At 46.3% G+C, this 17,775-nt stretch overlaps 1 protein-coding gene across 2 annotated transcripts in view; it reads left to right on the forward strand.

The window, feature by feature from the left end:
- The first annotated feature begins 4,492 nt into the window (after positions 1-4,492).
- Positions 4,493-17,775, forward strand: part of LHX6 (LIM homeobox 6) — a 37,616-nt gene continuing 24,333 nt past the window's right edge. For both annotated transcript variants that reach the window (XM_020967612.2, XM_020967613.2), the window contains exons 1-4: positions 4,493-4,682; positions 6,162-6,233; positions 6,684-6,866; positions 7,388-7,509. In XM_020967612.2, the coding sequence (XP_020823271.1) occupies positions 4,602-4,682; positions 6,162-6,233; positions 6,684-6,866; positions 7,388-7,509 (458 nt within the window). In that variant the 5' untranslated portion in view covers positions 4,493-4,601. The remainder of the gene's footprint in view (positions 4,683-6,161; positions 6,234-6,683; positions 6,867-7,387; positions 7,510-17,775) is intronic.

Raw genomic sequence — 17,775 nt, forward strand, 5'->3', positions numbered from 1 at the left:
CATTCAATCTTTTAATCTATTGCATGTCCCCAGAATACAAAGACATGGTCTCTGCGCTCATTGCATATATAGTCTATTCAGGACAGTGGGAGAAAATGCCCAGTCATTTAGGAGAGTTCTTTCAGCCAGAAGTTCTAAGATTCTGAGATACAAAGTACTTACTGAATGCCTTCTATGGGCATAGCCCTCTGCTTGATTCTTCGGAGAATACAAAGGACAGAGTTTCTTCCCACCAGGAATTTATAATCCAGAATCCAGATTTAAGAGCTCTAATAGACTATCCATTTGTCAAACTGGTAGAACACCTACCCCATCTACCTCAAAGAACGAATGAGTATGGAGATTATAAACCCATATGGATTTTAGAATTAGGAGGGGCCTCAACATAGAAAGAACATAGAAAAGCAGAACTGGAAGGAACATTGAAACATTTGGATCAACATTTGGATCAACAACTTGGATGAAGGTGTAGATGGCATTTTTATCAAAGACATGGATTACCAGAATCTGGCTAGGATAGCTAACTGGCTAGATGACATAAATGGAATTGAAAAAAGATCTCAGAAAGCTAGCAGGATGGGCTGAGACTAACAAGATAAAATTTAATAGGGATAAATGTTAAGTTGGGAACCCAAATATAGAGCATTATAGTTTAAAAATTTATATGGTCTCACATGCTAATATAACCCTAATGCTCACACATCTTTTAAAGTGGAAAAATAAAAGTTTGGACACGAATGTGATTCGAAATGAGAGCAAGAGAGGTGGCTTGGGAGAGGGGGGTTGTGTGCACATATTCTTAGGAATGAGTTTCTCATCTAGAAAAAGAGCTATGTAATTCACCATCCAGAAGACTCAGGAGTCCATAGACTACCATTTACAGGGCATCTCAGTTTTGCTTGTGAACTTGCTTTCTGTCTACAACTATTGACCTAAAAGAAGTTCACATACAAGCTGAGACTGCTTCCACTTCTGCTGGAGGAGGGTGGCCATGGGAAAAGGTACGGTTCCTTTTCTCCCTCCTTTCCTCCTCCCCAGGACTTCTTTTTATAACACACCTGATGTGGTCAAACGGCTTCTGTTAGGGAGATCGCTATCTTTGAGGCAGTTAATTCCAGGATTAAGTATCTCTGATTGTTAAGAAGCTGTTTTTACTTCTGTACTAAACCAAAAAGTGCATCTCTGTAACTCTGAGCCATTTTTCTGAGTTTTATCTTTCAAGACCAAATTTAACAAGACTCATCTTTCTTCCATGTAATCCTTAAACAGGTACTGCCTAAACCCTATATTTTCTTTGCTCCAGGCTAACATCCCCAGTTTGTTCAACTAATCTTTATGTAGCATGGCTTCAAGTCCAGTCACCAATCATCTTGGTTGTCTACCACTGGACATACTTGATATTGCTAATGTCCTTTCTAATTAGGTACCTAGAACTAAACATAAGATCCCAGTGCCTGACACATAGTAGGTACTTAATAAATGTTTATTAATTGATTTCAGATGTGATCTGACCATGAATGACTGCCGAACCCTCATTCTAAATACTATGCTTCTATTAATGACAATAATTTTTTTGACAACTATACCCCACTGCTAAGTTGTCCTGAGTTTGCAATTCATGAAAATTCCCAGGTTTTTTCACATGAAATTTTATCTGACTGTCTTCTTTAACCTGTATGACTGAATTTTTGAACCCAAATAAACATTTGGGTTCCCAACTTAACATTTATCCTTATTAATTGTTAGTCTCAGCCCATCTTGCTAGCTTTCTGAGATCTTTTTTCAATTCCAGTTATGTCATCTAGCCAGTTAGCTATCCTAGCCAGATTCTGGTAATCCATGTCTTTGATAAAAATGCCATCTACACCTTCATCCAAGTTGTTGATCCAAATGTTGAATAGAATGTCAAGGATAGAATAGTTGTCAAGGATAGAATGATGCCAACGAGTGCCCATGGGGCACTCCACTAGAGACCTCCCTCAGGTTGACATAAATCTAGACCTCCTCTGTTTAGGCCTAAGTACACTTCAGATTTGCAGCAAATATTTATAGAAATGAGATGGAATAGCTTGAGATGAAATGAGTAGAATAGGATAAGATGACACGAGATAGTATATGATAAAATGAGATGGAATTATAAAGGATAAGTTGGAACAAATGGGATAGGACAGGACAGAATGGAATCAGTCTGGAATGGAATTCAATTTATATTCAATTAACAGCATTTATTGAGCACCAACCATTAATCAATCAATGAGCATTTATAAAGTGCCTAAAATGTGCCAGGCACTTAGCACATAGTGAACAATATACTACTGAGAGAGATGACAAATTTAAGTAAGACAAATCCTGTCCTCAAGAAGCTTAAAATCTAGTTGATTAAGACATAGACGCAAATATGTATAGTACAGAAAGTAAAGTGTGATAAATTTGTAATGAATGAATAGACAGAATGTCATGGCAATTGAAAGGAGGGAGAAAAACTTATATGTTTCCTGGAAGAAAAGCATTTGACCTGCATCTAGAAGAATGGGTAAGATTTCAACAGATAGAGATGGCAGTGTTTGTATATATTGATGTTTCAGTAAATGTGTGGGATGTGTCTGCATATGTGGAGGGGTGTGTGTGTATGTATGTATGTGTATATATTATATATATATACATATGTAAATTTGTATCAGTGTAACTGGTACAAGAAGATGTGTTACTAAGTTGTATATATGTTTGGGTATATCTCTGAATTATGTATATAGATCTGAACATAAATGGGGCGGTTTCTCCATACAGGAAGATGGTATAGAGGTATGTTATGTGGCTGTATCTATAGATGCAGTGTGTATATAAATTAGTGATTCTGGATTTGTGCATATATGGGTACATATATTAGTGTGTTGAAAGGAATGTATTTATGGGTTTGCCTGTTTTCGGAGAGGTTATAGGTAGTAGAGGCAATTATTGTGCTTTGTAAATATGTATATGTGTATCTTATATATATATATAAGATGGGTTGGGAGAAAGAAGTGAGAGTATATCTTTCTTCTAAGGTGTGTGAGGAGTTAGTTGAGGATGAGGTTTGTAGGTTGGAAGATTGTCTCTGTCCCTAGAGTCAAGGTGTGGATAGGGTGGTAGTGTATAGGAATATATGGAACGTGTGTGTATGTATATCCTTAGGGGGTTGTATGTCTATATCTATGTTCACCAGGTTCGGGGCCTGTAATTGCTCTAGTTTCCACAAGGGAGAGTTGCAGAGAATTATTTTACACAGAAACAGAGACTAGCTCCATCCCCCAGCCTTCAGCAGTTTCCCTAGAGAGATGCAGGCAGAGGAGGGAAAAGGGAAGGGGGGGGCTGTACCTTAAAGTTCCCTACTCTAATTCCTGGGACTCCAGTCCTAAGGATGGCCTCCTCTTGCCCTGCCTCCCCTCATTCCCCCAGTCTTGTAAGGAAGTGGGGTGGGGTGGGGAGATCTGATCTGATCTTCCTTAGCCTTAGCCTGATTCTTGGAGCTTGGCATTTGCCAGGAAAGGGCCCAGGGGAAGGTGCTCCAAGCCCTTTGACCTTAAGCTTATATGCCTAAGATATCTTAGTTTTAGTCAAAGTCAGTGCCAGCCTATGGGGGGTGGGGGGGAACTGTGCATCAGTCTGGACACTTATATGTCTTCTATGTGTGTGGCATGGTAGGAAGGTGTGAGTGCCTCTATGGTGTGTGTGTATGTATTTTTGTGTGGTAGGAGAGTGTTGTGTGTGTGTATGTGTGCAAACATGTCTGTGGTGGGATACACACTAGGTTATGTGTTTAAGGGTGACAATATATGGTGGCAGTATGAGCATGTGTTAAGTATATTTGTGAATGTGGTGTGTGTGCAAATGTGTGTGATGGGAAACATACATGGTGTGTATATGTAAGGGTGAGTATATATGGTGGCACAGGGTCACACATATATGTATGTATAGTCTATGTCGATGTGTAGATCTATATGTTCTTATATATGTATGTGTGGTATGCGTCTGTGTCTACTTTTCTTCTTAGCAGGGATTGGTCAGGCCGGAACTCTTCTTGAACCCAGTGGAGAATCAAACAACTGCCACTTCCATAAGAGGAGGAAGAAGAGGAGAGGGAGGAAGAAGAGGGAAAAGAGAGGAGAAAAAGGAGGAGGGAAAAAAAGAAAGGAGGAGAAAAGGAGGAGGGAAAAGGAAAGGAGGAGGAAGAGAAAGCTAAGAAGAGGAGGAGGAAGAGGAGGAGAGAAAAAGAAGAGCAGAAAAGAAGAGGCGGAGGAAGAAGAGGAGGAGGGAAAGAGGGGAGGAGAAGAAGAGGAGGAAGAAGAGGCAGAAGGGGAAGAAGGGGAGGAGGAGGAAGAGAAGGGCAGGAGGAGCAAAGGAGGAGCAGGGGCGGGGGCACGGGCCTTTCCAAGTTTGTTGGGACTGTACTTGTTTGCCCGTGGGGATTGGAGCCTGAAGGTGGGGCGGGGGTGTTGGGGGGACCCCGGCTGTGTGAGGGGGCGGGGGCGCGGGGCTCTACAGCCTGCTGGGCTGGCTCTCCTCTCCTCTCCTGTCCTTCGTTGCTCCTTGCCGGGCTCTCCCCCGCCCGCTCGCCGGGGCCCATGTACTGGAAGCATGAGAACTGCGCCGCCCCAGCGCCCGCGGGCGGTCGCCTCCCTTCAGAAGGGGTCCCCGCCGACCAGGTGAGAGTTAGCGCCTTTAGCTCGGGTCCCCCTCAGTAACGTGATTAGGATGCAGGGGAACCGAGGAGCGCCCGGCCCGCCAAGAGCCCAGGGTTTGGGGGAGGGGGGACAAGGGGGAGAGAGAGAATCCGCCAGTGGGGGAGTGGGTTGGTTGGGGGGAGGGAGGAAGAGGGAGCCGGCCGGAGGCGGGGGGGGGGCTCAAAAAGAAATCGAGGGGAAAAAAAGGCAAACATTATGCAAATGTTTGAGGAATTTCTCAAAAAAAGCGATTTAGCCACGAGCAGGGAATCATGACTGGGGGAGCTCGGTATTGTCTGCTTGAATAGGGGCTTAATAACCCAAATGCGCCGAGGGGTTGTGGAGATGCAACGCTCAGAATTCCAAAGCCGCTGCCCTTTTCCGAGTCTTGAATACCAAGCTGCCGAAGGATTCGTTTGGGGAAGGGGGTGGAGTGGGGGTGGGTGGTTTTCCCCCTTCCCTTTATCTATGTTGTTTTCTCCCTTCTGTCTTTTTACCCCCTTTCTTACCGCCCCCACCCCTATTTCCAAAGAGACCTTGAACCTGCGCCCGCTCGGCTGAAATCTGGGACCATTTGGCGGCTTCGCAGTGCGGGTCCGGGCTGTTCCTCCTCCTCTTGGGTTTCTCTCTCTCTCTCTCTCTCTCTCTCTCTCTCTCTCTCTCTCTCTCTCTCTCTCTCTCTTCTCTCTCCTCTCTCTCTCTCTCTCTCTCTCTCTCTCTCTGTGTCTCTCTCTCTCTTCTCTCTCTCTCTCTCTCTCTCCTCTTCTCTCTTCTCTTCCTCTCTCCTTCTCTCTCTCTCTTTCTCTCTTCTCTCTCTCCTCTCTCTCTCTCTTCTCGTCTCTCTCTCTCTTCTCTCTCTCTCTCTCTCGTCTCTCTCGTCTCTCTGTCTCTCTTCTCTCTCTCTCTCCTCTCTCTCTCTCTCTCTCTCTCTCTCTCTCTCTCTCTCTCTCTCTCTCTCCCTTACTGCATTTTGTGCCAGAGAAGACGGGGGGCAAGAGGAGGGGGGCAGGAGGAGAAGAAAAATTCGATTTTTAATTACTACCATTAAAAAATCAAATTTGCAATTCTTTGGGTGGTCTGATCCATTTTCTGATTGACAGCTGGAATTGACACCCTCCATACCTCTTATCTCGGGCATTTACGACAATTTCTAATTGCAGGTAGTTTGTGTGTTTCAGAGCTGTGGATTGCAGGGGAACGGAGCGATTACTTCAAGAGCCACGGGTTAAGTGCGGGGAGGGAGGGGGGAGAGAAAAAAAATTCCATCCAAATTCAAATTGCTTCATTAAAGAGACACCGCTTTTGTAGGGAAGGGTTTAAATGCCCGTTGGAAAGTTCTGAGGTATTGTTTTGCTGCGGCTTATATAGGGGGCGCGGGAAGGCGCAGCGCGGACACAGCCGGCTCCTGGCCGTTGCTCTCTCGCTGCGTGTGACTCCCGCTCTCCGTCTTTTCCCCTCAAGGTGATGGCTCAGCCAGGGCCGGGCTGTAAAGCCAGCTCCCGCTGCCTGGAGGGAACCGCGCCGCCCAGCATGGTAAGCTGGGCCCTAGGTCTCCCCGGTCCTTCCTCCCCACCAAACACAAATCCGTAGCTCCCGCACCCCTTTCTCCACCCTTTCCTCACTCCTGGCTTCCCGGGGTGGGTGAACTGGAGAAATTTCGTTGAGACAAATCTCCCCTGACTCGGGGGAGAGGTGATGGAACAGCGAAAACAGACCCCCTTCACCGACCGGGAAGACTTTGGTCTCTGGTCCCTCTCAAAGTGAGTGACGCCTGGGTCTAGTATGATTGCCTCCAGTTCCTCCAGAGGACGCGTGGAGGGCAGAGTCCAACCAAGGGAGACTAAAGGGGACTGTCCTGATATCTCCACCCCACCCTATCCACCACCCACACCCAAATGGGAATGTGGTTAAAGGGGAGGGGGCATTTCTTACTGGCTTCTTGAATCCCAACTCAGTCGCATTCCCCTCACTCTTTTCTCGCAGGCTCAGTCGGACGGAGATGCTCTGCCCGGGGGCCTAGACAAGGACGAGGGACGCTCTTCCCCCTGCACGCCCAGCACCCCTTCAGTCTGCTCACCTCCCTCTGCCTCCTCCTCGGTGCCATCCGCGGGCAAAAACATCTGTTCTAGCTGTGGCCTCGAGATTCTCGATCGCTACCTGCTCAAGGTATGTGCGCTTACAGTCGGAGAATGTGGAGGTAGAACATAGAATGTTACAACTGTAAAGAACCTTAGAACACAAAATGAACGAGCTGGAAGGGAACCTAGAACACACACAACGATAGAACGGAGAGCGTCAAAGCTGGAAAGAAACTTAGATTATAAATATTAAAACATAAGATATCAGAGCTGGAAATGGGGGCTTTTAAAAATCTGGTCAAAATACTATATTTTGAAAAAGGAAGAAAGAAACTAAGGGTAGAGACGGTAGGTGACTTGACTGTTCAAGGTCACATAACGAGTTAGCGACAGAGCAGGGACTAGAACCTGTGCCCGGAAGACAGGTGAAAAGTAGATTGAATGGCTTGCCTTTCCATCTTCCCCCAATCTGCACGGGACACTACTCCCGCGAGTTGTGAGCAGCCGTGGGAAGCAGGGAAGGACTGGAATATCGGACACCAAGTTGAGTCCCAACTCTCTCTTTTCTTCTCTTCCTCTATCCTCCTCTCCTCCATCTCCGATGTCCAGGTCAACAACTTGATCTGGCACGTGCGATGTCTGGAATGCTCTGTCTGTCGCACGTCACTTCGGCAGCAGAACAGCTGCTACATTAAGAACAAGGAAATCTTCTGCAAAATGGACTATTTCAGGTAGGAACTGAGCAGTCCGGAAAGCTAGGGGCCTCGATTACTGAATCTGGGAGCTCTGGGAAAAAGGAGAGAGGACTGGGATGGGAGCTGGGAATGTCACCGTGTGCCTAAAGAGAGGGTACTTCCACCCGATTTCTGCGTCCTGGGGAGAAAACAGGGGAGGGGGCAAACTGCAGCTGTCCCAGCAGTGCCCTCAGCCAACTTCCCAATCTAGAAGGGACCCGCTTGTGGTGACAGACAACTCAGTTACGCAGTAGTCGCCGGGAACACAGAGACTTGTGCGGAGAGCAGTGTAGAAAAAGGAAGGGTGACGCCTGTAAATCGACACCTGAAAAAGAAAAAGGACTCCTAAATTGGAGGAAGGGGTCCCCAGTCTGCCACCCAGAGGAAGTTCCATATCACCTTGCTTCATGGGAAGGATTAGGGAATGGGACAACGATGATAAGGCTCTATTTGGTGACCCAATGGGGGGGAGGGGAGGCGTCTCCCTTGGAGCTCCCCCTGGCACTTGGTGGGAGCCTTCTCTCTGCTGGGCTCTGACCCTTTCCTCCTGAGGGAGATCAGCAAATCTATGAACCACTCACTGAGAACTGAGAGTCTGGGATTTTGGTCAGGCCAGAGAGGAAAGACCTTGGCAATTTGGGAGTCCCAGGCTCCCTCTGGTTGGAACTGGTGCAATGGACCAATGAAGTCAACTCTTTCCACCCTTGGCAAATTTATATCTTTGAGAACCCACAGCTCTAGTGAATGGCCAAGGACTCTGAAATGTCAGAGAACAAGGCGAGAGACCTATATTTGTAGGAGGGGGATGGAGAAAGAGGTGTTAATCCCTCCACCTGAAATTAGCATGGTTATTGTTTTCCATTCCCCCACCCCCCCCAAAAAAAAAGACCTCTATAGAGGGCTAGATGTTGTGGGAAGATGAAGGGAGCCCCACATAGGGAGGAGTGAGGAGAGAGAGGAGAAGATATTTTCCTCTAAGCCCCCAGCAACCTCATCCTCCACATATAATAAATCTATTCTGCTACCAGATTCAGCCATTGGGATTACTTCTCTCCTTGCCAGTATTTGAAAGGCAGAGTATTTTGGTGGGCCTAGGGGTTAGTCTACATCCCATCTTCTTTTCTGTCCTTACTTTCCCCCCATTAAAGAGTAATGAATTACAAAATACTAAAACTAACAGGTAATTCAAAACATAGAATGTTGCCCCTGGAAGGGACTTTTAAGACACACAATGTTAGAGCTGAAAAGGACTTCAGTCCAGCTTCGTTTTGTGTATATGAATACTGTAGCCCAAAGTGTGGCTTGTTCTAAGTCACCAAGCTAATGAGTGTCTGAACTAGGATTGGGATCCAAATCAGCCTTTCTCCAAATTCCATGCTCTTTTCACTATATCACAAAATCCAGTCCTGTGGTTTCTTGGGCAAGGTTGGTCTCAACTTTAACGGTGATGAGGGTTACCCTTTGGGGAAGAAGTCACTCATAGGGCAGGGCCTTTAGATGGGGAAGGGATAGCTGGGCTACCCAATACCTATGGAGCTGAGGAACCCAGTGAAAGAGAATTACCTTCTTCACCCACAGAAGGAAGAATCTTGGAATTCTGCCCCACCCCCACTATTAGGAAGCTGAGAGATTGGGGGAGGGGTGGCATTTTAGGCTCTGGAACACACAATCTCCTCCTTTTGACTGCACATTAGCAGATGAGGGAAAGGGGAGGCTTCCCCCCCTCCGTTAGTGAAGGATTGGTTTCAACTGAACGGATCCTTCCTTCCATCTTCACCAACCCCTACCCAGGCTTTCAGGATGATGATGGTGGTGATGATGATATGATAATAATAATAATAGTAATAATAATGGTAAATACCCTTTATGATAGTCAAAGTACTTTTATCACAACAACTCTGTGAGGTTGGTAGAATCATGGGAGCATATATTTATAACGAGAAGGGTCCTTAAAAGTCATCTAGTCCAAACCCCTCATTTTACACATGAGGAAACTGGGGCCCAGTAAACCTAAATTACTTATTCAAGGTCAGAGACTGAGATTTGAGTGACAGAGCTGGGAACTGAACTTGGGTTCTCTGCCTTCACATCCTGTAATCTTTCCAGTATACCACAGTACTACCAATAGGATTGTTATCTTGTTCACAAATAATAAAACAGACTTAGTGAAGTGACTCTCAGAGTTTAGAGGTAGCAGGGACTTAGGAAATCATTTAGTCAAATCTCCTTATTTTACAGATGAAGAAACTGATGTTCAGAGAAGGCAAGTGACTTACCCAGAGTCAATCAATAATCACTTATTAAGCACTAACTACGTGCCAGGCAGGCACTGTGCTAAGCGATAGGGATACTAAAAAAAAAAAAAAGTGACAAAAGACAATCTCTGCTCTCAAGGAGCTTACAATCTAATGGAAGAGACAACATGAAAACAAATATTTATAAAACAAGCCATATACAGGATAAAAAGATAATTAACAGAGGGAAGGCAGTGGAATTAAGAGAGGTTTGAGGAAGACTTCCTGTAGAAGATGAGACTTTAGTTTGGAATTAAAGGAAGACAGGGAGGTCAGCAATCAGGCATGGGGGACAGCCAGAGAAAATGTCTGGAGCTAAGAGGAGTGTCTTGTTCATGGAACAGCCAGGAGGTCCCTGTCACTGGATCAAAGAATATGTATCAGAGAGTAAGGTGCAAGAAAAATGGAAAGGAATAGGAAGAGGCTAGGTTGTGAAGGGCTTTGAATGCCAAACAGAGCATTTTCCATTTGATTTTAGAGGCAATAGAAACCCACTGCAGTTTATTGAATAGGGGCATGATATGACCAGACCTACACTTCAGAAAAGTCACTTTAGTGGCTGAATGGAGGATAGATTGAAATTGGGACAGAGATTGAGGAGAGTCTTTTTGTAAGAACATGTCTTTGGAGCTAGGAGGACTTTGAGGAGAGGGACAGAAATTCTGTGTATGGGTTTGAAAAAACATCCAAGTTCAAAGGGCTAAGGTTGAATTCTAAGATTCGTCTGGTCTCACACAGCCCCCTGACTTCTGTCTACCTTCCCAGGAGGCTCTTGCTGGTTTTTGGTATGCGTGTCACAGAAGTGTGCCATTATGGCCTTTGTTGCTTGTCATAGAATCTAGAATTAGTAGAGACATTAGAGATTTTATAGTCCAACACCCAAATTTTACTCACAAGGCCCAGAAAGGGGGAATGACTTGACCAATGTCACCCAGCAGATCAGGGCCTCCACTCACTGACCCATTTACAAGGTGCCCAATTTAAGAATAGGGAGTGTTTAAAACGAATGATTTATAAAGTAGATTAACCAGGAAAGTTGAGTTGTAGGAAGGGAAGATAGTACAGGGGTTGGTGCCTTCTCTTGTATCATCTTGATATACCCATAGAAAAACTCCTTGGTGTTCGTGGTAGTTGCTTCCAGTGGCTTTAACACTAGGCCCCTTGGATTGGAGGTCTGTATGGTGAATAAGGGTTCCCCACAACATCTGATGGGAAAGGCCAGAGGTCAAACTTGGATTATGGCATAATGAGCCTTGGTTTGCTTCACAACTCAGTGTGTGTGTGTGTGTGTGTGTGTGTGTGTGTGTGTGTGTGTGTGTGTGTATTATGTGTGGCAGGGTGGGAATGAAAGAATGAGGGCACGAATGTGTATGTATTTGTCGGGTGGTTTGGAATATATACATCAAGGTGTGTATGTGCATGTATGCTAAGGCATATAGAGGAAGCAGCATCGGGGGTTGGGGAAAACACTAGGTTTTGAATCAAAGTACCTGAGTTAAAATCCCAGATTTCTTTCTCTGGACCTTATTTTCCTCATCTATAAAATGACCTCTGAGATCCCTTCAAGTTATAAATCTGTGCTACTAGGATCCTTTGTATATATCTAGGCATGTGTGTGGATACAAGGTGGTATAATGTATGGTTGTGTGCACAAAGATAAGTATGAGTGTGTGTATATGTACTCGTATCAGGGCATATGACAATGTGTCAAATGGGGTGGTGAGTATGTGTGTGTATCAGGGTAGGTATGAGAGAATGTGTGTCATGTGTATCAAGGCATGTGAAAGATAGGTGTGGGAATAGGAAGGAGGGTGCCGTGTCCTATCCCTTACCATCTGTCCAGGTACAGGAGGAAACAACTTCCCATTCGCTTTCTGGCTCCCCCTTGGAAATTCATTTTCTCTGGCTATGGAAAGAGAAGGGGCTCCAATGGTAGGTTAGGGCCTATGTCTGAAAAACCATAGCCATTCTTGGGTCCATAACCTCTTCTGTAACATTCCTCACCCCCCCACCCCACCTCACCCCCTGCCACAACCCCAACCTGTCCAGTGTGTGCTTATGTGACTACGAATATATTTCCCTGTATATCTGGGTCTGTGTGAGTAAGCGTGCAAGTGCTTGTTTGTGTGACAGCCTTTGCTTCTGAGTTTACGTGAGGATGAGTCTGTGGATCTGTCTCTCTGTATAATAAGAGCATCTCTGTGTTTGAGTCTGTGCAAAAAGAGATTTATGTATGTTTCTCTGAGAATTTGTATATGCATAAAAGAACTAGTCTCTGTGAGCTGTGTGTGTGTATGAAAAAGTGTGTGCCTGTATGAGTTCAATCTTCATGACTGTAGGCAAATTCTGTTATGTATGTGTAGATAAATGGATATATCTCTGTAGGTGTGTGTGCACACATGCCATGTATGTGTTTGTACGCCTGTGGATTCCTTGCACAGGAACCACTTGATAAACTGTCTCTGTGAGAAGGGAATGGTTGAACAGGGTTCTCTTACCCCTTCATGGAAAAGGCTCTGTCCTAGTTCATAGCCAAGTTCCTTAGGTAGCTTCTGCTAGAGGAACCAAGATCCATCCTCTAGATCACAAAGGAAACTTCCCCAGAAGAATCAAGGGAGGCCAGAGTGACCTTTTGCCCTCCCTGCCCTCTTCCTACTGAATGTTTTGCTCTGAAAATAGGGAGACCCAGGTTCTGATCTTGACTCAATAATTTTCTATGCAAACTTGAACATGTTGCTTCCTCTCCCCTCTTCCCTACCCTTTTCCCTTACAGTTTTTGGGCCTCAGTTTTTTAATTTGTCTAACATGGGATTGGCACTCAGTATCTCTAAAGTCTTTTCCTGTTCTAATATTCTCTGCTTTAACATGCTATGTGCTGCTTATTACCTGACTGACCTCGGGAAATCCAGTTTTGATCTTTGGTTTCTTCATCTACAAAATGAGTGAGTTGGCCTGGATGATCTGACCTTCCTTTGAACTCTAACATTCTGTATTCTGAGTTCTCTTCCAACTCTAACCTTCTTGGCCTCTTCTAACCCCAATAGCCTGTGATTCTCAGGGGGAGGAAGAAGTCTGTCTTGATCACGCTCTGCTTTCAGATAGTGGGGAATTACTGGAACTGGCTGGCTTGGGGTTGGTATCACTGACTTGTCAGAGTCCCCTGAAGCCTGAAAGTGAGGAGGGGAAAATGTACCCCAGTTCATCTGCTGGCATTCTTCTGTGGAGCTGCTGTCAGCCCTACCCTTTTAGTTATTGGCTTTTTTCCCTCAGATCCTCCCAAAGGGCCAAGGACCCCACCCCTTAGGGTCTCGGTTCTGACAGCCCCAGGTTTATTGACTTTCAGGGATTGGCAGCCTCTGTCAGAGCAGCGTCCCTCTCTGTTGAAAGGCGTGGCCCCGCTTGGCTTGGTCGGCTCCTACTTTGGATTTTCTGCCTTTGCTCTGTGGTCGACTGGGTTCTCTCCTTCCCTTCCCCACCTCCCCTGCCAAATCATCAAATTGAGGTTCATGCCCAGACCCAGTCAAAGTCTTATTGCAACTGAAAAAACAAATCCATGTGCTTTGTGTGGGCTTTTCAAAACTGCCCCCATGCTCTCATGTGCCAAATGTCTCTCAACTTATCTATAAATTAGGAATAATTATTACACTACCTTACCTACCTCACAGACTTAGCAAGTAACATGAGATAATGTATGTAAAGTACTTTGTAAACCTAAATCATGATATAAATGTTAGGTGTATACCACTGGGAGGAGGGAGAAGAAAGGTGGTTCTCCATTTTCTCTTCTACCCCCACCCCAACTCTAGTAGCAGACAGCAGGCAAACCAGCTAGGGTCAGGAGGCACTTCATTGTCTTGCTGGCCCAGAACAATTTGCTCTTGGGGCCTTAGGGATAACATTTATTCAGTTCCATGTTTTTAAGTTTACAAATCTTTTTCTTTATAACTATTCCATTAGGTAAGTAGTAAAAGTCTTGTTATCTCTAATTTGTAGAGAGGAAACCTTTATCTCAGTCAGCTAACTTGACTTGCTTAAGATCATACTACTAGTTAGTGTCATAATCAACACTTGAACCCTGGGCTCCGGGTCCAGCACTTGTTGCATAGAGCCATAAAGTACTGTGAAAGTGGAAAATTGACTAAATATGCCAATACCAAAGCCTCACAATGTCAGAGCTGGAAGGGAGATTAGAATTCAGCTGCTTCATGTTACAAGATGGGATCTGAGACAAAAAGACCAGTTGGAATGCAGGCCTACCAGTGTCTTCTCATGAACAGGTTCATATGAGCTTGTTTTTGCTCATGGGCTACTTTTAAGTCAGGTTCTGAAGGGGAATCAACACCCAGGAAAGACAATTAGAGTAATGGAAAGAACACTGCTCTGAGAGTGAGTAGACCTGGATTCTTAACCTGACTCTGCTGCTAACTTGATGTGATCTTAGAGAAGTCATTTTTCCACCTGAGGCCTCAGTTTCCTCATCTGTAAAATAAAAGGGTTGAAGTGGTTGCTCTCTAAGATCCCTTCCAACTCTTAAAAAAACCCAACTAATTCTGCACACACACAAACATACACACACAAACACACCCCATTAATAGAGCATGAATAGAGCATGAATAGAGCATTAATAGAGCACAAAACAAAATCAGTAAGATTTCTGAGGAGCTGACCTCTCACGTTAAATAAACATTTCTTTGGGGGTATCATTGTGAAGTAATTATATGTATCCATGCCTTATGTTTTCCATAGTTAACTGGAGTAGTAATGGAGGTGGGAATACTGTATCCCAGCAGTACTATCTAGTCTCCTGATTCAGTGTTCTATACCAGGTGGTTCATGTCAATTCCCCTTCCTACTCATCCTCTTCCCCAAACCCCATAGCCTCGTGGCCATAACCCAGGTTGAGGGTAAAGTAATGGATGTTAACCACACATTCTTGAAGATAAAACAAAATATCAGACCTGAAAGGGACTTCAGTACACTTTTAGAATATAGAATGTCAGAGCTGAAAGAAATTTAGAAGACAGAATGTTGAAACAGAATATTGGAGATGGAAGGAATCTTAAAAATCACTTAGCGCTCTGCACTCCTCCCTAAGCCAGTGAGTATGGACAATACTCTCTGAGGTCAGAACTTTTCAATAAGTCAGCACCTAAGTTGACCTATCCTACTAGCAATTCTTCCAATTTAATTACTCAAAGTTTCTCTTTCCTGCCCCTTCACCTCAGGTTCTAAGTCAGTGAGCCCCACCCCCTTACATTTTCTCTCTCTCTCCCCGCCCCCTCCCTCTTCTTTTCCCTCTCCCTCTTCCTCCTTACCATAGGAAGGTTAAGAATGAGCTTGCAGCTTCCTATGTCCTGGATCAGTAAGTCTCACTTTGGATCCTTTTGAGTGCAAGACTCTGTAGTCCATGGGATATTCTAAAAAAGAAACTTGACTTCTCACATTTGAGGGGAGCATTTACTACTTTCCTCATCCACCATCTCATCTGAGGCTTACAACAACCTTTTTAGGGTAGGTAGGGTAGGGGCTATTTTTCCCATTTAATAGACATTAGATGGAGGGCCAGAGAATGGAAGTGGCTAGCTCAAGGTCATATAGCAAGGAAGTAGCAGACTGAGAACCAGAACCTGTATGTCTTGACCTGCTCCTCTGTGCTCTTTTCTCTATGCTCGCTGCCAAGCTGACTGGGAGGTCAGACTCCAGAAGGGATCTGGAGGGACCGGGAGATGCTAAAGGCATGTTTTCTTGCTTTTTCTCCTGGCCTCAGAGCCAGGCTGGGCCCAGAATTCTCAAGACAGGGTGCTATTAGTCTTCCCCTCCCCAAACAATCCAGTCTACTCAGTTGGAGAACTGCCTTCCCCACAAGGCCCAGGACTGGACTCAATCTGTCCACGACCCGTTCAGACCCTGAATCTTGTTTACCAGAGTCCTACCTGGGACCAGTCACACGTTCCCTGGGGAGTCTTGTACTCACCTACCTCTCTTCCCTTCCTTGTTCCCTGAATGGATCTAATTCGGAACCTTAACCGAACCTCTTTCCGCAGTGAGGGAGTCAATCTCTCACCTCCGCATCCTCCATCCCTGCGCATCTCTTTAACAGCGTTACTCCGGCCTCGCGCTCCTCTGAGCAGCCGAGCAGCATGTTCTACAAACGCGCGCCACCACCGTGGCACCTAGCGCCAGGCCACTCAGCCACCGCGCCGCTGCTCATATTTTTGCCTACTGGACTATCTGTCCCACAGCGCGGGCGTTGCAGCAAATCCTACAGCCTTCCAGCCTCTTTGACCCGCATTCCTCAATCCAGCATCTTTCCTCCCGCTGCAACACCTCTTCTCAGCTCCCCTCAGCCCGGAGCCACTTACAGCCCCAGGCAGATCTGGGTCCCTCAGCTCTTCACTGCTTCAAGTCCCATTAGCCTGGGCCTTGAGGTCCGCGCCACTCAGCCCCGTGTCCTAAAGCTACTTTTTTACTGCTCAGCTTTACGCCCTAGAGCCCCGAAACCCCGAGCTCTTCCGCGATGCTCAGATATGTGTCCTACAATCTGTGGATCTTACCGCCGAATATTTCAATGTACTTCGGGTTAGAGCTTCTCTGAGTCCTACGAAAGCAGCTGCTCTGGCGTGCCACAGCTCTGAGCCATTCACTCCTGTGTCCTACAGCCTCTATGTTATCTAAATGCTTGTTGACTTACATTGTTTCTCAATGCCGTGCGCCAGTCCTTGTTCCTCAATGCCTCACTGCGGCACTTTCTACAGGCTTGGGTTTCTCAGAGCCGTGAGGCTCAGCCCCGCGCTCCCCTGCTTGGTGTGTTTCCCTCAGACCAGCATCTCAGGCTCATGTCTACAACCCCAGACTATGTATGTCCCTCAGTTCTGCGTAAGTCCTGCAGCCCCCTAGTACAACAAACTCGAGCCGATCGGTTTCCCACCGCGCCGCACTGCTCAGCCCCTAGCCCTTCAGCTCCGCTATTGCTGCGCGATGTCCTACAGCCCCTCACAACGCCGCGTCTTACATTTCGATTATCTTAACGGCGCCACACTATGCTCCCATCTATAGCCCTTCGGTCCTCCCACCAGTGCTGCTTCGTACGGCTCAGCATTGTTATCTTTCAGGGCGTCTCCAGCCTTACTCCGGCGCTCTCCTCAGTCCCCGGCCTCCCCACGTCTCAGTCAGGCTCCCCATAATCCAAATGTCTTTCCATGTTCCACAGTATTGCGATGCTCAACATGTACCTACAGTTCACCCAGTCCCAGCCCCCTACTCCCCTCATTCCCCTGAACTGCTTCGCCCTCCTTTTCCGTCTATAAGACAGCTCAGCGCTCCTAAGCCTTAAGTATCTTCACTCGTAAATCTCCAACCCCAGTTCTCTGCCCTGATGACCCCCGCCCCCTGCACTTTGAGGCATCGAGGTTTGGGGAGGTCGAATAAAAAAATAATAGCTAGTCTCACCCCCAGCCACCCTATGCATGTATTTGGCAGTTTGAATTTTGTTTCGTTTAGTTCGCGGGGACGATTTCGTTGTTCCCGGAATTAGGGTGGAGCAGGCGAGCTGATGCAGCCGGCCCTAGAAAATAACCTTGAGCCCGGTGGGGTGGATGGACAACCAACCCCGGCTTTTCTTTCGGGGTAGGACGGCACCCGTATTCCGGGCCTCTGCACGCAAGGTTCTGAGTCCGGCCCTAGGACAGAAGAACTGGCGGACTTGGAGCAGCCGAGGCCAGGCAAAACGATTGGGTAGCAGAGGTCGCGAGCTTCATCAATCCATCGAACCCATAGGAGTGGAAAGAGCTCGCTGAGGACTCTGCTCTTGAACAGCACCGGGTGAAGGAGCAGAACATCGAAAGCCTCCACAGCAGCAGACCGACGGGACGGGAGTTGGAGGGTCTGAGGACAGAGGGCCCAAGTGCTGCGAGTTTGGCGGGATCCGAACTTCGGAAGGCCAGTCCTGGAGGGATTTCGTTATCTGGAG

Source organism: Phascolarctos cinereus, unplaced genomic scaffold, assembly GCF_003287225.1.
Source record: "Phascolarctos cinereus isolate Bilbo 61053 unplaced genomic scaffold, phaCin_HiC Scaffold_2;HRSCAF=192, whole genome shotgun sequence".
Lineage (NCBI taxonomy): Eukaryota > Metazoa > Chordata > Mammalia > Diprotodontia > Phascolarctidae > Phascolarctos > Phascolarctos cinereus.